The sequence below is a fragment of the Telopea speciosissima genome, chromosome 4, assembly GCF_018873765.1.
Source record: "Telopea speciosissima isolate NSW1024214 ecotype Mountain lineage chromosome 4, Tspe_v1, whole genome shotgun sequence".
Classification (NCBI taxonomy): Eukaryota; Viridiplantae; Streptophyta; class Magnoliopsida; order Proteales; family Proteaceae; genus Telopea; species Telopea speciosissima.
This window is the reverse complement of record NC_057919.1, coordinates 19585037-19600767: the sequence shown is the minus strand read 5'-3', so window position 1 is coordinate 19600767 and position 15731 is coordinate 19585037. Positions and strand designations below refer to the sequence as shown.

At 38.0% G+C, this 15731-nt stretch overlaps 2 protein-coding genes across 3 annotated transcripts; both read left to right on the top strand.

Moving 5' to 3' along the window:
• The first annotated feature begins 946 nt into the window (after positions 1 to 946).
• LOC122660417 (F-box protein At5g67140-like) lies at positions 947 to 8424 on the top strand. Of its 2 annotated transcripts, none has more exons than XM_043855720.1 (5): positions 947 to 1135; positions 1279 to 1425; positions 2259 to 2394; positions 7690 to 7800; positions 8046 to 8424. In XM_043855720.1, exons 1-5 carry the CDS (start codon positions 1041 to 1043, stop codon positions 8256 to 8258), a joined length of 702 nt encoding a protein of 233 aa, XP_043711655.1. In that variant the 5' UTR covers positions 947 to 1040; the 3' UTR covers positions 8259 to 8424. The 2 variants fall into 2 exon arrangements, with proteins under 2 accessions (XP_043711655.1, XP_043711656.1); XM_043855721.1 differs by having other exon boundaries at positions 951 to 1135; positions 7690 to 7788.
• A 3146-nt stretch (positions 8425 to 11570) lies between these two features.
• Positions 11571 to 12329, top strand: LOC122660375 (40S ribosomal protein S16-like). The gene has a single exon (XM_043855653.1). The coding sequence runs from the start codon at positions 11631 to 11633 to the stop codon at positions 12060 to 12062; it is 432 nt and encodes a 143-aa protein (XP_043711588.1). The 5' UTR covers positions 11571 to 11630; the 3' UTR covers positions 12063 to 12329.
• Positions 12330 to 15731: the final 3402 nt, after the last annotated feature.

Below are 15731 nucleotides of genomic sequence, written 5' to 3'. Positions count from 1 at the left end.
GCAAGAGAAAATCTATTTTGGGCTAGCTTTTTGTCTTCTTGATAAATAATGTCCCAACATTTCAGCCAATCTTTTAAACGAGGATTTTCAACTTGTGGAGTTAAATGAGCCAGTGAAGAGCCAAACCACACAGCCCTAGAGAAAGGGCATGAGAGAAGAATCTTTACAAGCAGTCGCATCTGCATTACAGATTTGCAAAAGCCACTGAGAGGTACATGGCCACAGAATCGGAGATTCTACCGATAGGGCCGTCCTGACCAAGGAATCCACCACAGTATTGGAGGATCTTGAAACATAAGAAAAACTACAAGAAACAAAAGTCTTTTGTAAACAAAGTATATCATGACATATACTATGGATTTCAGTCTCCACCTGGGATCCTCCGAATAACTGATTAATCATGAGGATTAAAGAATTGAAGTGGATAATTTTCCTGCCCGAGTGGGTCCATCTCCCTCGTTTAAATGAAATTAAAGAAATAGAGGAGCAGGCAAATTGAGGGGATAAAGATCCCGGTCGTGCTATGCCAACATTTTTCATTCCGTTTACGTAGAACCGTGGAAAAGTGCTTCAAAGCCTTATTATTATGTATAATCTATGATTATTTACTTAATTAATAATTAGATTTCGAAAGGATTGTAACTGGGAACATTGAATTTCCAGATGTAACACATCATCGTGAGCAAGAAGATGACCAAATGCTGGCTGTTTAGTCTTTAATTATGTGCTTACTTGTCCCTCCCGTTACTGAAACGACAGAGAGATGATGAGAGACGATAACTGCGACCGTTTCCAGTTGTAGACTTGTAGTTTACACCTCTTCTGTTCTCTGCAGTGAAACAGAGGAGAAGAATTGTGCCGTGTAAGAACTAAGAACTAAGAACTAACCACTACCACAACCCAAACGCAGGGGAGCAGCTAAGGGCCCCCCCCTTCGTTGTCCATCTTCCCCTTTTTAATCCCCTCTGCGTTACCTTCTCGTCTCTTCTTTCTTCCGTGTTATTCGAGAGAGAGGTAGTGACCAGAGAGGGAAGAAGTCGATGGCTGAGTATGGAGATGCTGAGATCGACTGCCTACCTGTAGACCTTCTTGCTCATATCTTCCTTCTTCTACCTTCCTTCACTGATTTGGCTCAGTGAGTATTTTTTGGTTTGAATTCTCTAATTGTTTGATTGTAGTAGTAGAATTTCACTTCAATTGTTGAATGAAAATGTTATCCTTTACTGAGATGTTTCTTCTGCTTGTTGTTTGTTGTTTCTGCCGCGCTTTTTGAATCAGGGCGAGCAGCGTCTGTGGGAAATGGAGACAAGGGGTGAAGCAATCCCTGGCTCGCAAAGAGTGCCTCAGCTTTGCTGGTTGGAAGATGGATGACGATTCCACAGCCCGCCTCGTTGCTCATGCTTACAGCCTCAAGGAACTCGACATGTAACTCTCTCTCTCTCTCTCTCTCTGTTTGTTTCTGTGTGCACAAGATGTGTAAAATTTTCTCTTGTTTATTTCATGATCATTGAGCTTGTCCCCTGGATGATTTGGCACTCATTCCTTCTAGAATACCCTTTTTTTCTGAATCATGAATTATGACTATTTTTGTCCCTTAATTATGACGATGATAGAATTCTGCTTATATAAACCCAATGCTCTGCATCTTGTATGGTGTTACTTATTTCATTTTTTTTTTGGGGGGGGGGGGGTGTTGGATTGTAATTTTGAGGCTGCACAGGGCATTACATGGTACAGCATAAAATTTAAAACTAGAAGCCAGTACCTTATAACAAGTCCATTAACTAATCTGGATGTTGTATTTGGTACCATTCTGAATTGATACCTTATCTTTGGGTACTAAGCTTTCAATGAATGTTCTGAGAAATTAGGTCCTAAAGTTCAGAATCCGTCTCTTAAGCATTTCAGTCTTTTATGTGGGGTTGCAATGATTCAATAGGAGGAAGTTGGGTGTTTTTGTTTCACTCAAAGGACATACCCGCTGCTATGACGTAATTTGAAGGACTAAGCAGTCTGTCCCAAGTGATCATGTGTAAGAGGAATACATTTTTAAGTACTTTTTGTAAATAATGTATACAACATAAGCAATATACAGAATTTTGTGAAAGTATAACTGAATATCTCTCCTCTTCTTTCATATGGTTCGACATCTATTCAAGGTACTGTACTGAGAAATAAAGTCACCTACTTATTTTAAAATGATGCATGAAATAACCACTCAATTATTATGGTTCTGATTTGCTTTATTTTGTTGTCAGTTCAAGGAGCTGTTGGGGCTGCCAAATAACAGATGATGGTTTGTACAGAATATCTTTGGCAAAATGTATCAGCAACCTGACATCAATATCCTTGTGGGGTATGACAGGAATCACAGACAAGGGTGTAATTCAGTTGGTATGTGATCATTATGTTTTAAGACACAAATTTGATGTGAGCCTTTTGTGTAGAGTAGTTTCCTTTATGTATCTGATTATTTGTTTTACTATGTGGACTAATAAACCTTCTGTCTTTTATTTTCACATGACTACATTAGCATTTTTCTCCAAATTTGCTAATGGGATCCCTATATCTCGGTTATATTATATGACAGAATTGCTTCCGTTGCATTGCATGAGTTACTTATCTTTAAATTTGAACGTCTTCCTGACTTATGGCAGGGATATGCTACTGTATAAGTCTGCCACATTCAGTCATTGAATAGAGTCAGATATTTATATTCTAAGAAAGCTAACAAACAGTTATTTCCTTTATTGTTCATTTACTGCCAATTTTTGGTTCATTTGATGAGATTATGTCATTGACAACCCTAATAGTATAAAGATTGAAATTTTTCATTTGATGAGATTATGTCATTGATAACCATAATATTATAAAGATCGAAAAATTTTGGGGGAAGAAAACTAACCATTACTTATATCTTTTGTCCCCCTTCTACAAATGAATTTATTGGTAGAATAATCAACTTAAACACATAATTATACAGTCATCCCCTTTACGAGATTAAAAGGTCTACAGTAAAATCAACTAAATATAAAATACCTTCAGAAGGGCATGTACAAAGAGCCAAAAGCAGTTTCTGGAATTCACCTCCCTAGACATATGAAGCTCTTTTCAAAACTCCAAAAACCACAAAAATAGCAAACAGTGCACTCATTAATTCCCTATTTTTCCGTTGACAGCTGGAACTCCTAGTCACCGCCTCCACAGTAACAACTAACAAGGGGAGGCCCCTTAAGGATATTCTCAGAAGCCACAGCGTGAAAGAACATTGATCTCCCCAAATAAAGGCATTGCTGCAAAAATAGAGGAATCTTAGAGTCCCAGTAAAGGCAATGCCTTGAGTGCCATCCTTAATGACCAATATGAACAGCCCCCACCATCTAAAGAACCCATGACCATGAATTGCCCAATAATTTTGAATTGCGGTTCACCTAATGACACAATCTGATCAGAGAAAGATTTTGTGTGGCTCACAATTAATTTTAGGCCTGTAGTGAGGAGATAGCTAAATCAAAAACTTGAGCCATTGTCTCATATTTGAAACAGTCTATATGTTGCATAATTAGATCAAACAGTAGCCGTTATATGCTAGTAATGGTACGATTGGATTAAATTCCTTTTAAACTGTCACCCGATGTGAGATTTACAATGAAGTATTTCAGTGATATTGCTGACTCTTCTATTGATAATGATGATTATCTTTTTGATTTTTTTCTTCATTATGTATAATATTCTGGATGAAGTGGAGAGGTGTGTCCGGAGTGTTGTGTGATCAACATATTCTTTTAAAGCTTAAAGGAAAATTCAATAGGACACTCGTACAATCGGCTATGATATATGGGGCGGAATGTTGAGTAGTTAAGAAACGTCATATATGTAAAATCACCTAGAGGGGGGGTAAATAGGTGAAGCTAGTGTAAAATAAAATATTTTGCGGAATAGTGAGTTATTAACAAAAATTAAAGTAATTGTGCCAAAAACACAAAGATTTGATAGTGGTTCGGCCAAAACTTGCCTACATCCACTCCTCTCACCTTAGAGAGAATTCCACTAAAAACAATCTTGAGAAAGAGCAAGAGGACTCTTACAACTCTTGATTCCGAACAAGAGGACTCAACACTACTCTTGATTCCGAGCAAGAGGACTCAACTAATCTTGATTCCGAGCAAGAGGATTCAATTACAACATAAAGTAAAACTACTAAGTAAAGAGTTACCTCAACCTTAGTAGGAGTGTATGCTACCTTCCACCCTTGGAGCTTGAAGCTAGATGAGGTAGAGGAGCTTGAGTGTGTGAGCTTGTGATGATTAGATGCTTGTAATCAATGAATGCTTACTTGAGGCTATGGCACTTAAAGCTTGTAGTGAAGTCTCTTAATGATGGTGATTAGTATTAATTTGAGCTTAAACAGGTGCCTATTTATAGGCTAGGCAGCTCAATTTAATTAATGATCTGTCTTAAGATCGGATTCAAAAGACAGAGCTAATCCGGTATGCCGTTTCCCAATCCAGTATACTGAATCACCAAATTACTTAAAATATAGCCTTTGACTCAACACTCAAATCCCAACGGTCATTATTGGATTCGGTATGCTGGATCATGGTCTGTAATGATATTTTGATTCGGTATGCCGGATCTAGATCCAGAGCATTCTGTTTGCTCTCTGTGACTTGTATCTGTGGGATTTATAGGATTTGGTACTGCCGTTTTCAGATCCGGTATACCGAATCAGTAGTTTTGCTGAATTACTGCAAGTCCTTGGAAGGACTGTTTTGGGATGATTCTAATTGGTATGGACACATGGATTTGGGTTATTTTTAACCTCCTAAGGTCTTTCTTTATGTATGCATGCGTGTGTGTGTGCGATACATTAATTTAGACCTTAATACATCTTTACAACTTAATACAATTCCAACACTTCAGAAGTACTTCAAGTCTTGGGCTCCATAGCTTTGCTTGAGTATTTTCTTCCATGAGTCATTGATGTGCTTGTGTATAGACTCTTGAAATTAGGTGCTCCCCTCACTTGTTGCCATGCTCTTGTAAAGGGCTTCTTATGCATCTAGAACAAGAGTTAGTACACATTTGGTTTGTTTGTTATCATCAAAACCATGATATGAAAGAGTGTGTGAGGTCCTTTCCTCAACAATATAGATAAACTACGTGTAACTGAAATGAGGATGTTGAGATGGATGTGCTACAAAACTAGGAAGGATAAAGTAAGGAATGACCATATTAGAGCTGATTTTGGAGTTGCCCTGATACAAGATAAGCTCCATGAAAATCATTTGAGGTGGCATGGCCATGTTCAATGGAGGCCTTGGGATGCACCAGTACGGAGGAGTGATTTGATTCAGACTGAAGGATCTAAAAGAGCTAGGGGCAGGCCTAAAATGACCTTAGGAGAAGTATTGAGCAAGACATGCATAGTTTAGGCCTTGTCTCAAGTATGACCTCAAATAGAGCTGATTGGAGGGTAAGGATCTGTGTAGCCGACCCCATTTAGGTGTGATTTTGCTGAGTTGTTGTGCTCCTTTAGTTTTACTATTATTTTTAGTATTTTGTCTTTGCAAGGATCCTTGTAGTCGACCCCATTTAGTTGGGATAAGGCTGAATAATTGTTGTTGTTGTTGTCCATAGTTCCAGCTATTACTGAGGAGGCTAAGAAGGCAGAAAGAAATTATTCCATTGGTATAATTGTTTTATTGTGTAAAACATGTGGACCTCTACTATTTAATTTCTGCCTAATTCAACTCTTGGAGTGCTTTTTGTATAACTGAAGGGCATCAAGAATGGCACACTGGTGCTTTATAAGGTAGATTAATATGGAAAAGGGCCATTTTTTTGTCACAAGAGGAAGCATTTATAGCTCGAAGTAGGGTGAGAAGCTTTGTATGGAGTTGAGCAAGTACTGAAGGGTTATTCATGAACTCATATAAAGGATGACATGCATTGGATATTTCATGAAGAGGGAATAAAATTTTGTCTGTGAATCAATGAAAATTAAATAGAAGAGGTCATTAACAATGATACCTTCCTTTAAGTTTCTTCCAAGAGTTCAAGGAGCTCACGTATCGTATCCCTTAATTTATCTAATAAACCCTCAATCAAGTTCTCATTTTCCATGTATGGAAAACATCTCCTTTTAGAGGTAACATGTGTTTTATTTTAAAGCTGTCTTCCAAGAAAGTCTCTTTCATTGAGATTGTCTAATATCAGCTGGAAGAAATGGAATATGCCCATTAAAATGGCAACTGCATTCATGAGGCCACTTGGTTTTTAGCTTCTCTTTACAGTTTTGGTCTTCTCCAGGCAAGATTAGGATCCAGTGGGTTGAATATTTTAGTTGCAAATTGTATGCTTTCAAGGGTCCCTGTCCTCTCTCTCTCTCTCTGAGAAGGTGAATCTAATTGACATATATTGTCAAAGTTTTGGTGTTCTCTGTACATTTATTGAATTCCTAATATCAATGACCATGGAATTCATTTTTGAGAATAGACAAGGAAGTCTCGCGTGCAATTGACAAGAGTAGGTTAGTTGAGGAGCTATCAGTCAGCTTGAGATTGTAGGGAGTTTTGGTCTCATTAAGTGTAAGGGAGTTCACTAATACCAAGATACATGTTAGTTGAGAATTGCAGAGTATTACTCATAACCAAGGTTCTAGATCCTTCTAGGCATGAATGGGAATAAACTCTTACTCTTGCTGGCTTGATGGCATTGTGTTCAATCTGTTGGGCTGTTGAGTAACCATGATAATTGAAATCTTACAGTTCAATTAACATCTTTTCAACTGATTTTGAGGTTATTCAAGCGAGGACCAGAGCAAAAATCTCAGACAAGGGAGTACCATGTGTGAATGCTTGTTTGATTGGGGGTACCTAGAAGAACTAGAACTTATTCTATATGGTTGAATCTTGTATCATGTAGGCTAATAATCTGTTAATTTTGGTATGAAGTTTAGACCATAGAATCAGTGATGTTTGTTGGACCCTTCCACCAGAGAGGCTTCTTTTTCTTTTCCCCTTTGGAGGGGTAGTGTATTGGGAGTGCACAATGAGGACTTCCAATACAAGGTCTGGAAGAAGCATGTCAAGAGGTATTTGCATAATACATTGATGTATATTAATAAACACTAAATCCCATCATATTTACTCTCACCAAAAAAATCCCATCATATTTACAAACCTATCATGGGATACTTACTTTATCCTACTCCACTACTCCAGTATTGATGCTTTCTCCTATGCCTCCTCTTATTCTTTCCATTATGAGACATTTTCCATGCTTATGTTTCTTTTATAAACTTGTGAAGATAATAGGGGAACCGGAGAGTAATTTTCATTCCATAAGGTCTCACTAATTCTTCTTCGCTAGCCATACTAGTGGAAGTATATTGTGGCTATGGTCATCCAATCGAGATGGTTTTCGAGCCGTAGGGAGGTACTGATTAATGGGTAAAACTGCCCGGTGTTTGGAATCTTTTTACTAATTGTTACATAGATATATAGCATGCGTATCAATGATTACGGTACAGTCTTGGGCCTGTTATTCCCTTCTGCTTTAATTCCGGTTCTATCTTCTAACGATGTGATACTGCAAAGTTGACAAGTGCTTACAATGTTTCCTTTCCATCTTATTTGAAGTGTGTGTCTTTCCATTTATATCTGTTAATTCATTTTATTTTTGCAGGTTTCAAGAGCTACTTCCTTGCAACACCTGAATGTTGGTGGTACATTTATTACTGATGAATCTTTATTTGCAATTGCAAATAGCTGCCCACATTTGAAGGTGAGTTATCTGGTAAACTGCATGTTGTTTATTTTATTTTTTGTCTGTGCACACTGTCACCTACTTTATAAAACAGTAACAACTGCGTATTAGTGTCATAATTAGGTAAGATGCAATGCGTGTGTTTATATTTATCTTGGTGGTTATAATTGTGATCTGAGGGTCCATTGCAAATCCATTATGCCCCCCCCCCCCCCTTCAAATATTTTTTTAAAGGTCATAATCATGCAAATATAAGATATGCTACTCTTTTACAGACTATTGTCCTGTGGAGTTGTCGCCACGTTACTGAGAGTGGACTCTTCTTCCTTGTAAATAAATGCCACAAGCTAGAATCAATCAATGTTTGGGGGATGAGAGTTCCTGTCGATTGCCTCATTGCTTTGCTTACAATAAGTCCTGCTCTTCAGATAAAGCCTGGAGGTGTACATCTTAATGTTGAAACGGCTTCTCTTTGGCCCATCCATTAAGAATCCTTCCTTAGTTGCTTATGAAGCACTATGTTCATAATTTGTTTATAATTTGTTATTTTGTAAACACATTGACAGAATTCTTGTGTGAGGAAATAATGTAAATGATCTATTGTTAGATGAATTGGAAGCTTAAGTATATATATCATATATTGTTTTAGCAGCAGATCCTTTCTAACTTGTATCTTTTAGTGCTTCGGGTGAAATACATACTAGGGCTATATTTATATATTATTGAAGGGAGATGGTTTCCCTCCATGCTTTCTGGCTTCCAATTCTTGATTTTAAATTGATTTGGAATTTTTATCCAAAAGAAAAATCAACAACTTCCCCTTCCAAAGACAACCTTAAATGACTGCAAGTGTATATACTGAAATTCACAACTCGTGTTCAAGGTTTTAACAAGGAGGAGAATTTTAGGAATTCCCACAAATTTGGGTTGAATTCTTCTTAATATGCATAGAGATCTTCCCCTTAAATTTGGCAACAGGTGTCTTGTGCTTTTTGGAGGTAAGGCAACAGGTCTCTTATCACAAAAATTGCATTATAAAGGCAAAATGCGTCCCCCAAGTCCTCTCACATGGGCAGTGAAATGACTAAAAACCTTCCCTCTCCTTGATGCTTGTGGCACGCTTTCATTGGCCCCGTGCTGCTGCAGGGGCCATGCAGCCTGACAGCGAACCCCTTCCCAACAAACAAATTCCATGCCACAAAGGCACTATTTTTGAGTCTGGATCAGTTCTCTGTACATGAAGATTTTGTAATGACACATGTTATCATGGAACCGTATGTGAAGAATCGTTACTCTCCATGTACCAGGAGCTGATCTAGAGACTCTGGGCTCTCTTTTTTGGGGAAAGATTGGGGGGATGTTGTGATTATGTATGGGAAAAGCAACATGGTTTATTCACAAAATTACTGAAATTTTACAAAAGAGCCGCTCTACATATGGCTTCAAATATCGGTATTGGGTTGGCAGATATCATACCCTATTAATTTTTGGACAGTTTTACCCTTACTATGAACCCTTTTTTTGTTTTTTTTTTTTTGGTGAAAGGGCAAAACCATCCGATACAAGCGAATAGGCAATCCATAGCATCTCTTCCAAAGCTTTATAAATCAGTAGAGACGTGTGTAGTTAGGGTCAGTCTTCCCCAAAAAACAAAAGTGTAGTTAGCCTCAGTCCACAAAATAAACTATACATTTCAGAGAGAGTTTGCAACCTGGCTATCATTTTGGACTAAACAGGATTACAAGAAGGAGATCAAAAATCAAACTCAAGTTTTATAGCCTCTATTTCCTTGGAGCCAGCACAAAACTACAGCTTAAGGTGGTGGATGCATCAAATGGGCTACCTAGGAATCAGAGACCATCCTTCTAAGAGCTTGAGCAGCGGTTAAGATCGAGGGCAAGTGCTATCGGCATAGAAAAATTATTGCCCCCAGTATTGCGGGCGGTGCTGTGCGCCGCATGATGCGCACAGCACCCCCCCAGTACTGGGGGCGATAAGGACCCCGGCCAGTACATGTGTTCCATTGGGATCACCCTGGTACAAGCACAGGCAGCAAATTAAGGTGTGTATGGCAACGTTTCTATTCTAAATCATTGTTTCTTTTTAGTTAGAAACATTTGTTTTTTGGTGTGTATTTCTGTTATTTTGGAGTATTTCTATACAACAAATGTTGTATGGTAAAACTAGTAAAAAGTTATTTCTGCCCCTACAATCGAATAAAAACACTTATGGATGGCATATTAACAGAAGTCTACCTTCTGTTCTGTGGTGATGGTTGTGGTGGTGATGGCGATGATAGTGGAATGTAAAAACAAGATTTAACCTGTTAAAACTGGGTTTAGTGGAATGTTAAAAATTATGTCCATTGCCAAAAGGGGTTCTTGGACTTGGAATAGTGTTGCAATTATTATTCTTCTCTTTAAATGCATGGTCTCCCAAAAAAATTAGGTCCGGTTGAAATACCTTTTTTGGGAATGATCCTTGGCTTCTCCCTCCTATTATGAATTCTCCTCAACTCAACCATGATCCCTTGGCCAAGGTTAGTGACTTTATTTCTTCCAACTCTTGGAATATACATACCTTATCTCGCCTTCCCCCACCCGGGGTCTTCTGTTTGTGAAATAATAAAGATTCTTATTTCCCAATCTTTGGATAATTAGTGGTGTAATCTTTCCATCCACGGTCATGTTACCACCAAGTTAGCAACTAAATTCATTTTTAATAATAGATGCCCTCTACAACCTCATCCTAATAGTTTGTCTACTTGTTGCCCACTCTGTAAAGCTACTCTGGAAACAATGTGTCTATGTCATATTTTCTTATGACTTCCCTAAATGAATTTAGGCTACAGGTCCTTCGGGGTTGAGAAATGATCTTTTATCTTATTCTTCTCTTAAATTTTTTTTTACTAATCTATTTATTTCTTTGTCCTCTTCTAAACTAACTTGTAAATGTATTTCAGTGGGATCTCCATCACATCCTATTTTACATGGAACCACAGGAATCAGGTTGTTATTTCGAATATTTTTCCTAATCCAAAGTTGATCTTGGAGAATATCAACAAATGGATTGTTGACTTGAGACTATCCCCATCCAATAATGATGATTGTTCCCCTTTAATCAATCATAGTGGTATATTTAATCTTTCTTGTTCATATCTTGAGGTTCTTTCCTTAACACATCCTATTTTGATTTGTGCATAACACTCTAACAGTTCTTTAAACACCTTTAGATAGGCTTACGGTCTTTTGTTTAAAAGTTTTTTTTTTGGTATTATAAAATATTAATTAGAAAATTTTTATTTAATCATATTTTATAATCGAATCTGGAAAAAAAAAATATATATCCGACCAAGAAAAAAGAACCCTAATGGGTCGTGTGGTTCTTGGCCCAAACACAAGAGCGAGCCCCAAGTGAAATCGAAAACCCTATATCCAATACAATGCTTCTCTGTACACTCTTATTTTCCCTCGCAATGGTGCAAGAACTACACAACCAGCTATCATTCTCTTGCACAATCTGGTCTGAAATTAAAATATCCGTATCCATAATTCCGCATCTGATTAACTTTCACGGATCTTGTAAATTGATTTTTCGAATTCAAATTCCCATATGAATCGGATATATAACTCCCTAGGGCCGGTCCACTGAGAGACCCATAGCCCCAAATGTCATCCAGGTAAGTGAGGGTAGATCAGTAATTTCATGGTAACCAGAGGTATTTTCCTTCCTCGCGAAAACCCTAGACATAAGTATGTATAAAGTGTGAGAATAGCCAGCTGCAAAATCCTCTCTTGAGTTTTTGCTTGCTAAGGTTAGGATTTTCAGAGCGGGAGAAAGGTACCGTCCAATACGCTCTCATGGCGGCCACGGATTCCGTTCAGTGTTTCGGGCGCAAAAAAACTGCTGTTGCAGTAACCCACTGCAAACGAGGCAGGGGTCTCATCAAGATCAATGGCTGCCCCATTGAGCTCGTGGAGCCGGAGATTCTCCGCTACAAAGCATACGAGCCAATCTTATTGCTCGGTCGTCAGCGCTTCGCAGGAGTGGATATGAGGATTAGGGTACGCGGTGGTGGTCACACCTCGCAGATCTACGCGATCCGCCAGAGTATCGCCAAAGCCCTTGTTGCTTACTATCAGAAATACGTAGACGAGCAGTCGAAGAAGGAAATCAAGGATATCCTCGGCAGGTACGATAGGACCCTCCTTGTCGCTGACCCAAGGCGCTGCGAGCCCAAGAAGTTTGGTGGTCGTGGAGCTCGCGCACGTTTCCAGAAGTCGTACCGTTGAGAGGAGAAGAGTAAGGGAAGGGAAAATGAATTCGGAGAGGTTTTCATCTCTTCTACTTTTTGCTTGCTTTATATTTTAGTTGCAGCATTGCTGAACAGGTTTATAATGTTGGTCATTGTTTTTGTCTTTTCGAGATATTTGCAAAGACCCTTGCAGTTCGGGTAGTAAGTATTTTTGTTTGTGGTGGGAAATCGTTCCGCATTCTTCTTTCTTGTTGAATTGTGGATTAGGGCTTCGAATTTAAATAGAAATTGACTTTTGTTTGTGTAGTTCCATTTCCGTCTTAAGGCATAACAACGTTAGTACAACTCCCCCATTTGTTCTTTGGTTGTATGGTTAGAGCTCTGGGGCTTGGGAGTATGCTGATGGTTAGGACTTGTGTAAATTATGTTGCTTATTGAAGGTGATGCGGCGAACTCTTTTGAGTATCTTTCTTGCTAGATTTTTTGGCTTAGAATTCGTCGGTATATTATTTTCTAGCAGTTGTCATATTGAACTTTTAATTATGTTATGCTGGACTCTTTTTTTTTTTTTTTTTTTTTTTTTTTGGGGGGGAGGGGGCGCTTAATGTTCAAGTTGAAGTAAATATTCTATTCTTTTGATGATAAAATTGTGGTTGAATAACTTCTTGTGTAATATTTTGTTGTAGTCAGAGTTGATAAATGTTTTCCGGAAGAATTAGGGTTAGGATGTCAAAACATGATTTAGTTGGGAAGAGGACTGGTTGAGTTGAGTGTATGTGAAGTTTATAGAGGCAGTAATTTAAGGTTTCAGTAGTGTATTTGGTGTAGAGGTCAAAAAAGTGTTCAGGGTTATTGCTTATTACTAAGCTTGTGTAGGCAGTTGTTGGAGGCGTATGGTATGCTGGAGATATTCAGCTACCTGTTATTTTAAATAAATATTTAGCTGAATAAAGAATACGATTATGTTGCAGAAATTATATATATATATATAGTATAACATATATAGATAAATACTTCATACATATTTAGATCTAGATATACAAGATCTTATTAAATACAGAATCTAAGACTAAATAATTCAAACGCTTTTATTGTTGGATCCATAATTAAGCCTATGGATCCTTGGGATTGGTGGATCTTTTTATATCCTGTATAATGTAGTCCTAGCTTGGTAGGAGACCACCTAGGAGCTAGTAAACCAGGATCTGATATGAACTGGTGAATCATCTAGGCCAAAATAGGGTTTTTGGTGAAATTAGGGTTAGGGTTATGTCAAGTCAAGGTAGGGAGTCTATCAGTGAAGGTCCTAAGATGTTTTGATGGAGGGAAGTGTGTGAACTTGAATGGATAGCAACTTAGGGTTAGGTTTCGGGTTTTGGAAAAGAGGAAAAGATGGATTTCTAGGGTTTGGCTGGACAGAAGTTGATCAAACTTGAATGGTTTTCTTAGTAGGTTATGAGGGATAATCGGTCAGATTTGTAAACTGTTCTGACGGTTGGTTTGGGCTGGGCAGAAATTAGGGTTTTGGGTTTTGATTTGAGATGGGGGGAAATTAGGGTTTCAGTGGTTGAGATGGGCAGCAAGGGAGATTGAGTTCTCCTTATGGGCAGGGGGTGCTGTGGTTGAAATTTGATGAAGTTCTGATGGTTGGTTAGGTCTATGGAGAATTTAGGGTATGGGAAAACTAGGGTTGGGGTTGTAGAGGATTAGGAGGAGGATGATTGGGATGGGGCAGCAGCTTGTTTGAGGATGAAACTTGAATAAAAATTGAATCTTTGAACTTGAACTTGAACTTGAATAAAAATCAGATCTTGGACTTGAAAGTAGAACTTGAGAGGAACCACTCGAGCTTCACACCGCAGAGTGTCAATTGGATCAAACACCAATCCCACCAACGAACCACTCGGGCTTCACACTGCAAGGTGTCGCTTGTATCACACACCAATCCCATAAGCTTTGATCACATACAAAGTAGATCTTCAATAGAAGAAAGGTTGCAGTAGCTTGCAAAGAGTAGATTTCATAAAACAGTGAGGTAACAAGGAGCCCCACGGTTTGCCTATATTTATAATGGGCAAAGGCCTAAATTCTTATGCAGCCTAGGAATAGGAAATCCCTAATCCTTGGCCGAGCCTAAATACAAAACACTCCCTCTCTAAAATTTGTGTAGAGTTGTGGTCTAAGTTAGAAGATTCTATCCTAAAAGAATATTCTAAAATCACTTAAATTGGACCAATGGTTCAACCAGTTCAATTTAAAACACTAAAAGATGACGATAAACTAAGTGTAGGGCTAATCCCGTATGCAACTTATGTACCACACCTTTAGGCCCATAAAAGTGGCCTATTATATAGAAAACCCATGGGATCAAAGGCCCAACATGTCCATAACCCAACCTTGCTTATTTCTAAGGAAAGAAGCCCAGTTTTTCAACCAGTTCAATTTAAAACACTAAAAGATGATAATAAACTAAGTATAGGGCTAATCACGTATGCAATTTACGTACCACACTTTTAGGCCCATAAAAGTGGCATATTACATAGAAAACCCATGGGATCAAAGGCCCAACATGTCTATAACCCAACCTTCGACTTATTTCTAAGGAAAGAAGCCCAGTTTGGTGATAAACCTGCATCACCATAGTTTTGGGTCATGGATTGAGCCAAGGATCACAACCTCGTATACCCATCCTCTATATTGTCCTTTTCCTTCCGTCTTGCAATAGAAATATTATACGTATACAAAGGATATTATAAGAAAATAATTCTTTATAGGAAAATAGGTATGTTAACAATAAATCTTGAGTATAACCTAAGTTACTTAATCATCTTTTTGTTTAGAAGCATTTTCATTCACTGAGTACATGAAGTTAAATGAGTTGGGCTAGAAGAATTTAAGAGAAGAAGATTCTACTTCTTCATTACTTGTATATGTTGGAAATACTTTCATGAGGTCTCCACTGTTACACATTTTTTATTAGTGACCATTTATGTGAGTCTGCAGAGGTTAGTTAACATTAGTTGTTGGGGAATGGTGTAGATGTTTAGGATGAACGAGAATACAGAGGGCTAGGACAGGTCTCCTATTGGAAATAAGAAAAAAATCCCTCTGGATGGAAATCAAGACTTCTCAGGAAATTGTAGATTATTTAGGGATCGTTTGGTTAGATGTGAAGTGAAGAATTAGAGCAAAAAAAAAAAAAGAAACTTCTGCAATCATTACAAGGAAATGAAAACTTGTTATTTCATCTCGTATGTTATTTGAGGGCATTGAAGCTCCTTTGTTATAAAGGAAGAATGGGTCAACTGAGTACTTACTAATCCATGTGCATAACTCATGAGTGCAAAGGATGGAAGAGGTTGTCTGGTTTTGATTAGTTCTTTTGGAGGGGATCATTTGTGATTATCCTTTATGAGATAGATTTATTGTCCCATATATTGATGCATGCAGAAGCTTGCTCATCTTTTTTTTTTTTTTTGGGGGGGGGGGGGTTGTGTTGGGTTGAGAAAACATATACTGATGAATCTGCATCACATACTAATGAATCTGCATCACATAGTTTGCTGATGAATCTGCATCTCGTACTAATAATAACATCAACAATAGACTATATATCCTAACAAACCAGGTCTGAGACTCATCATTGAATGGATCCCTTTGAAAAACCAATAAATTTCCTAACCTTGTTAGAAGCAATTCCATAAGC

What these genes read in the sequence shown, in the direction of transcription:
- LOC122660375 (XM_043855653.1), top strand. Translation starts at nt 11,631, where the DNA reads ATGGCGGCCACGGATTCCGTTCAGTGTTTCGGGCGCAAAAAAACTGCT.
- LOC122660417 (XM_043855720.1), top strand. Translation starts at nt 1,041, where the DNA reads ATGGCTGAGTATGGAGATGCTGAGATCGACTGCCTACCTGTAGACCTT. An exon ending in ACAAGGGTGTAATTCAGTTG is followed by an intron (nt 2,395 to 7,689) that starts GTATGTGATCAT and finishes TTATTTTTGCAG; the next exon opens with GTTTCAAGAGCTACTTCCTT. An exon ending in ATTTGAAGGTGAGTTATCTG is followed by an intron (nt 7,801 to 8,045) that starts GTAAACTGCATG and finishes ACTCTTTTACAG; the next exon opens with ACTATTGTCCTGTGGAGTTG.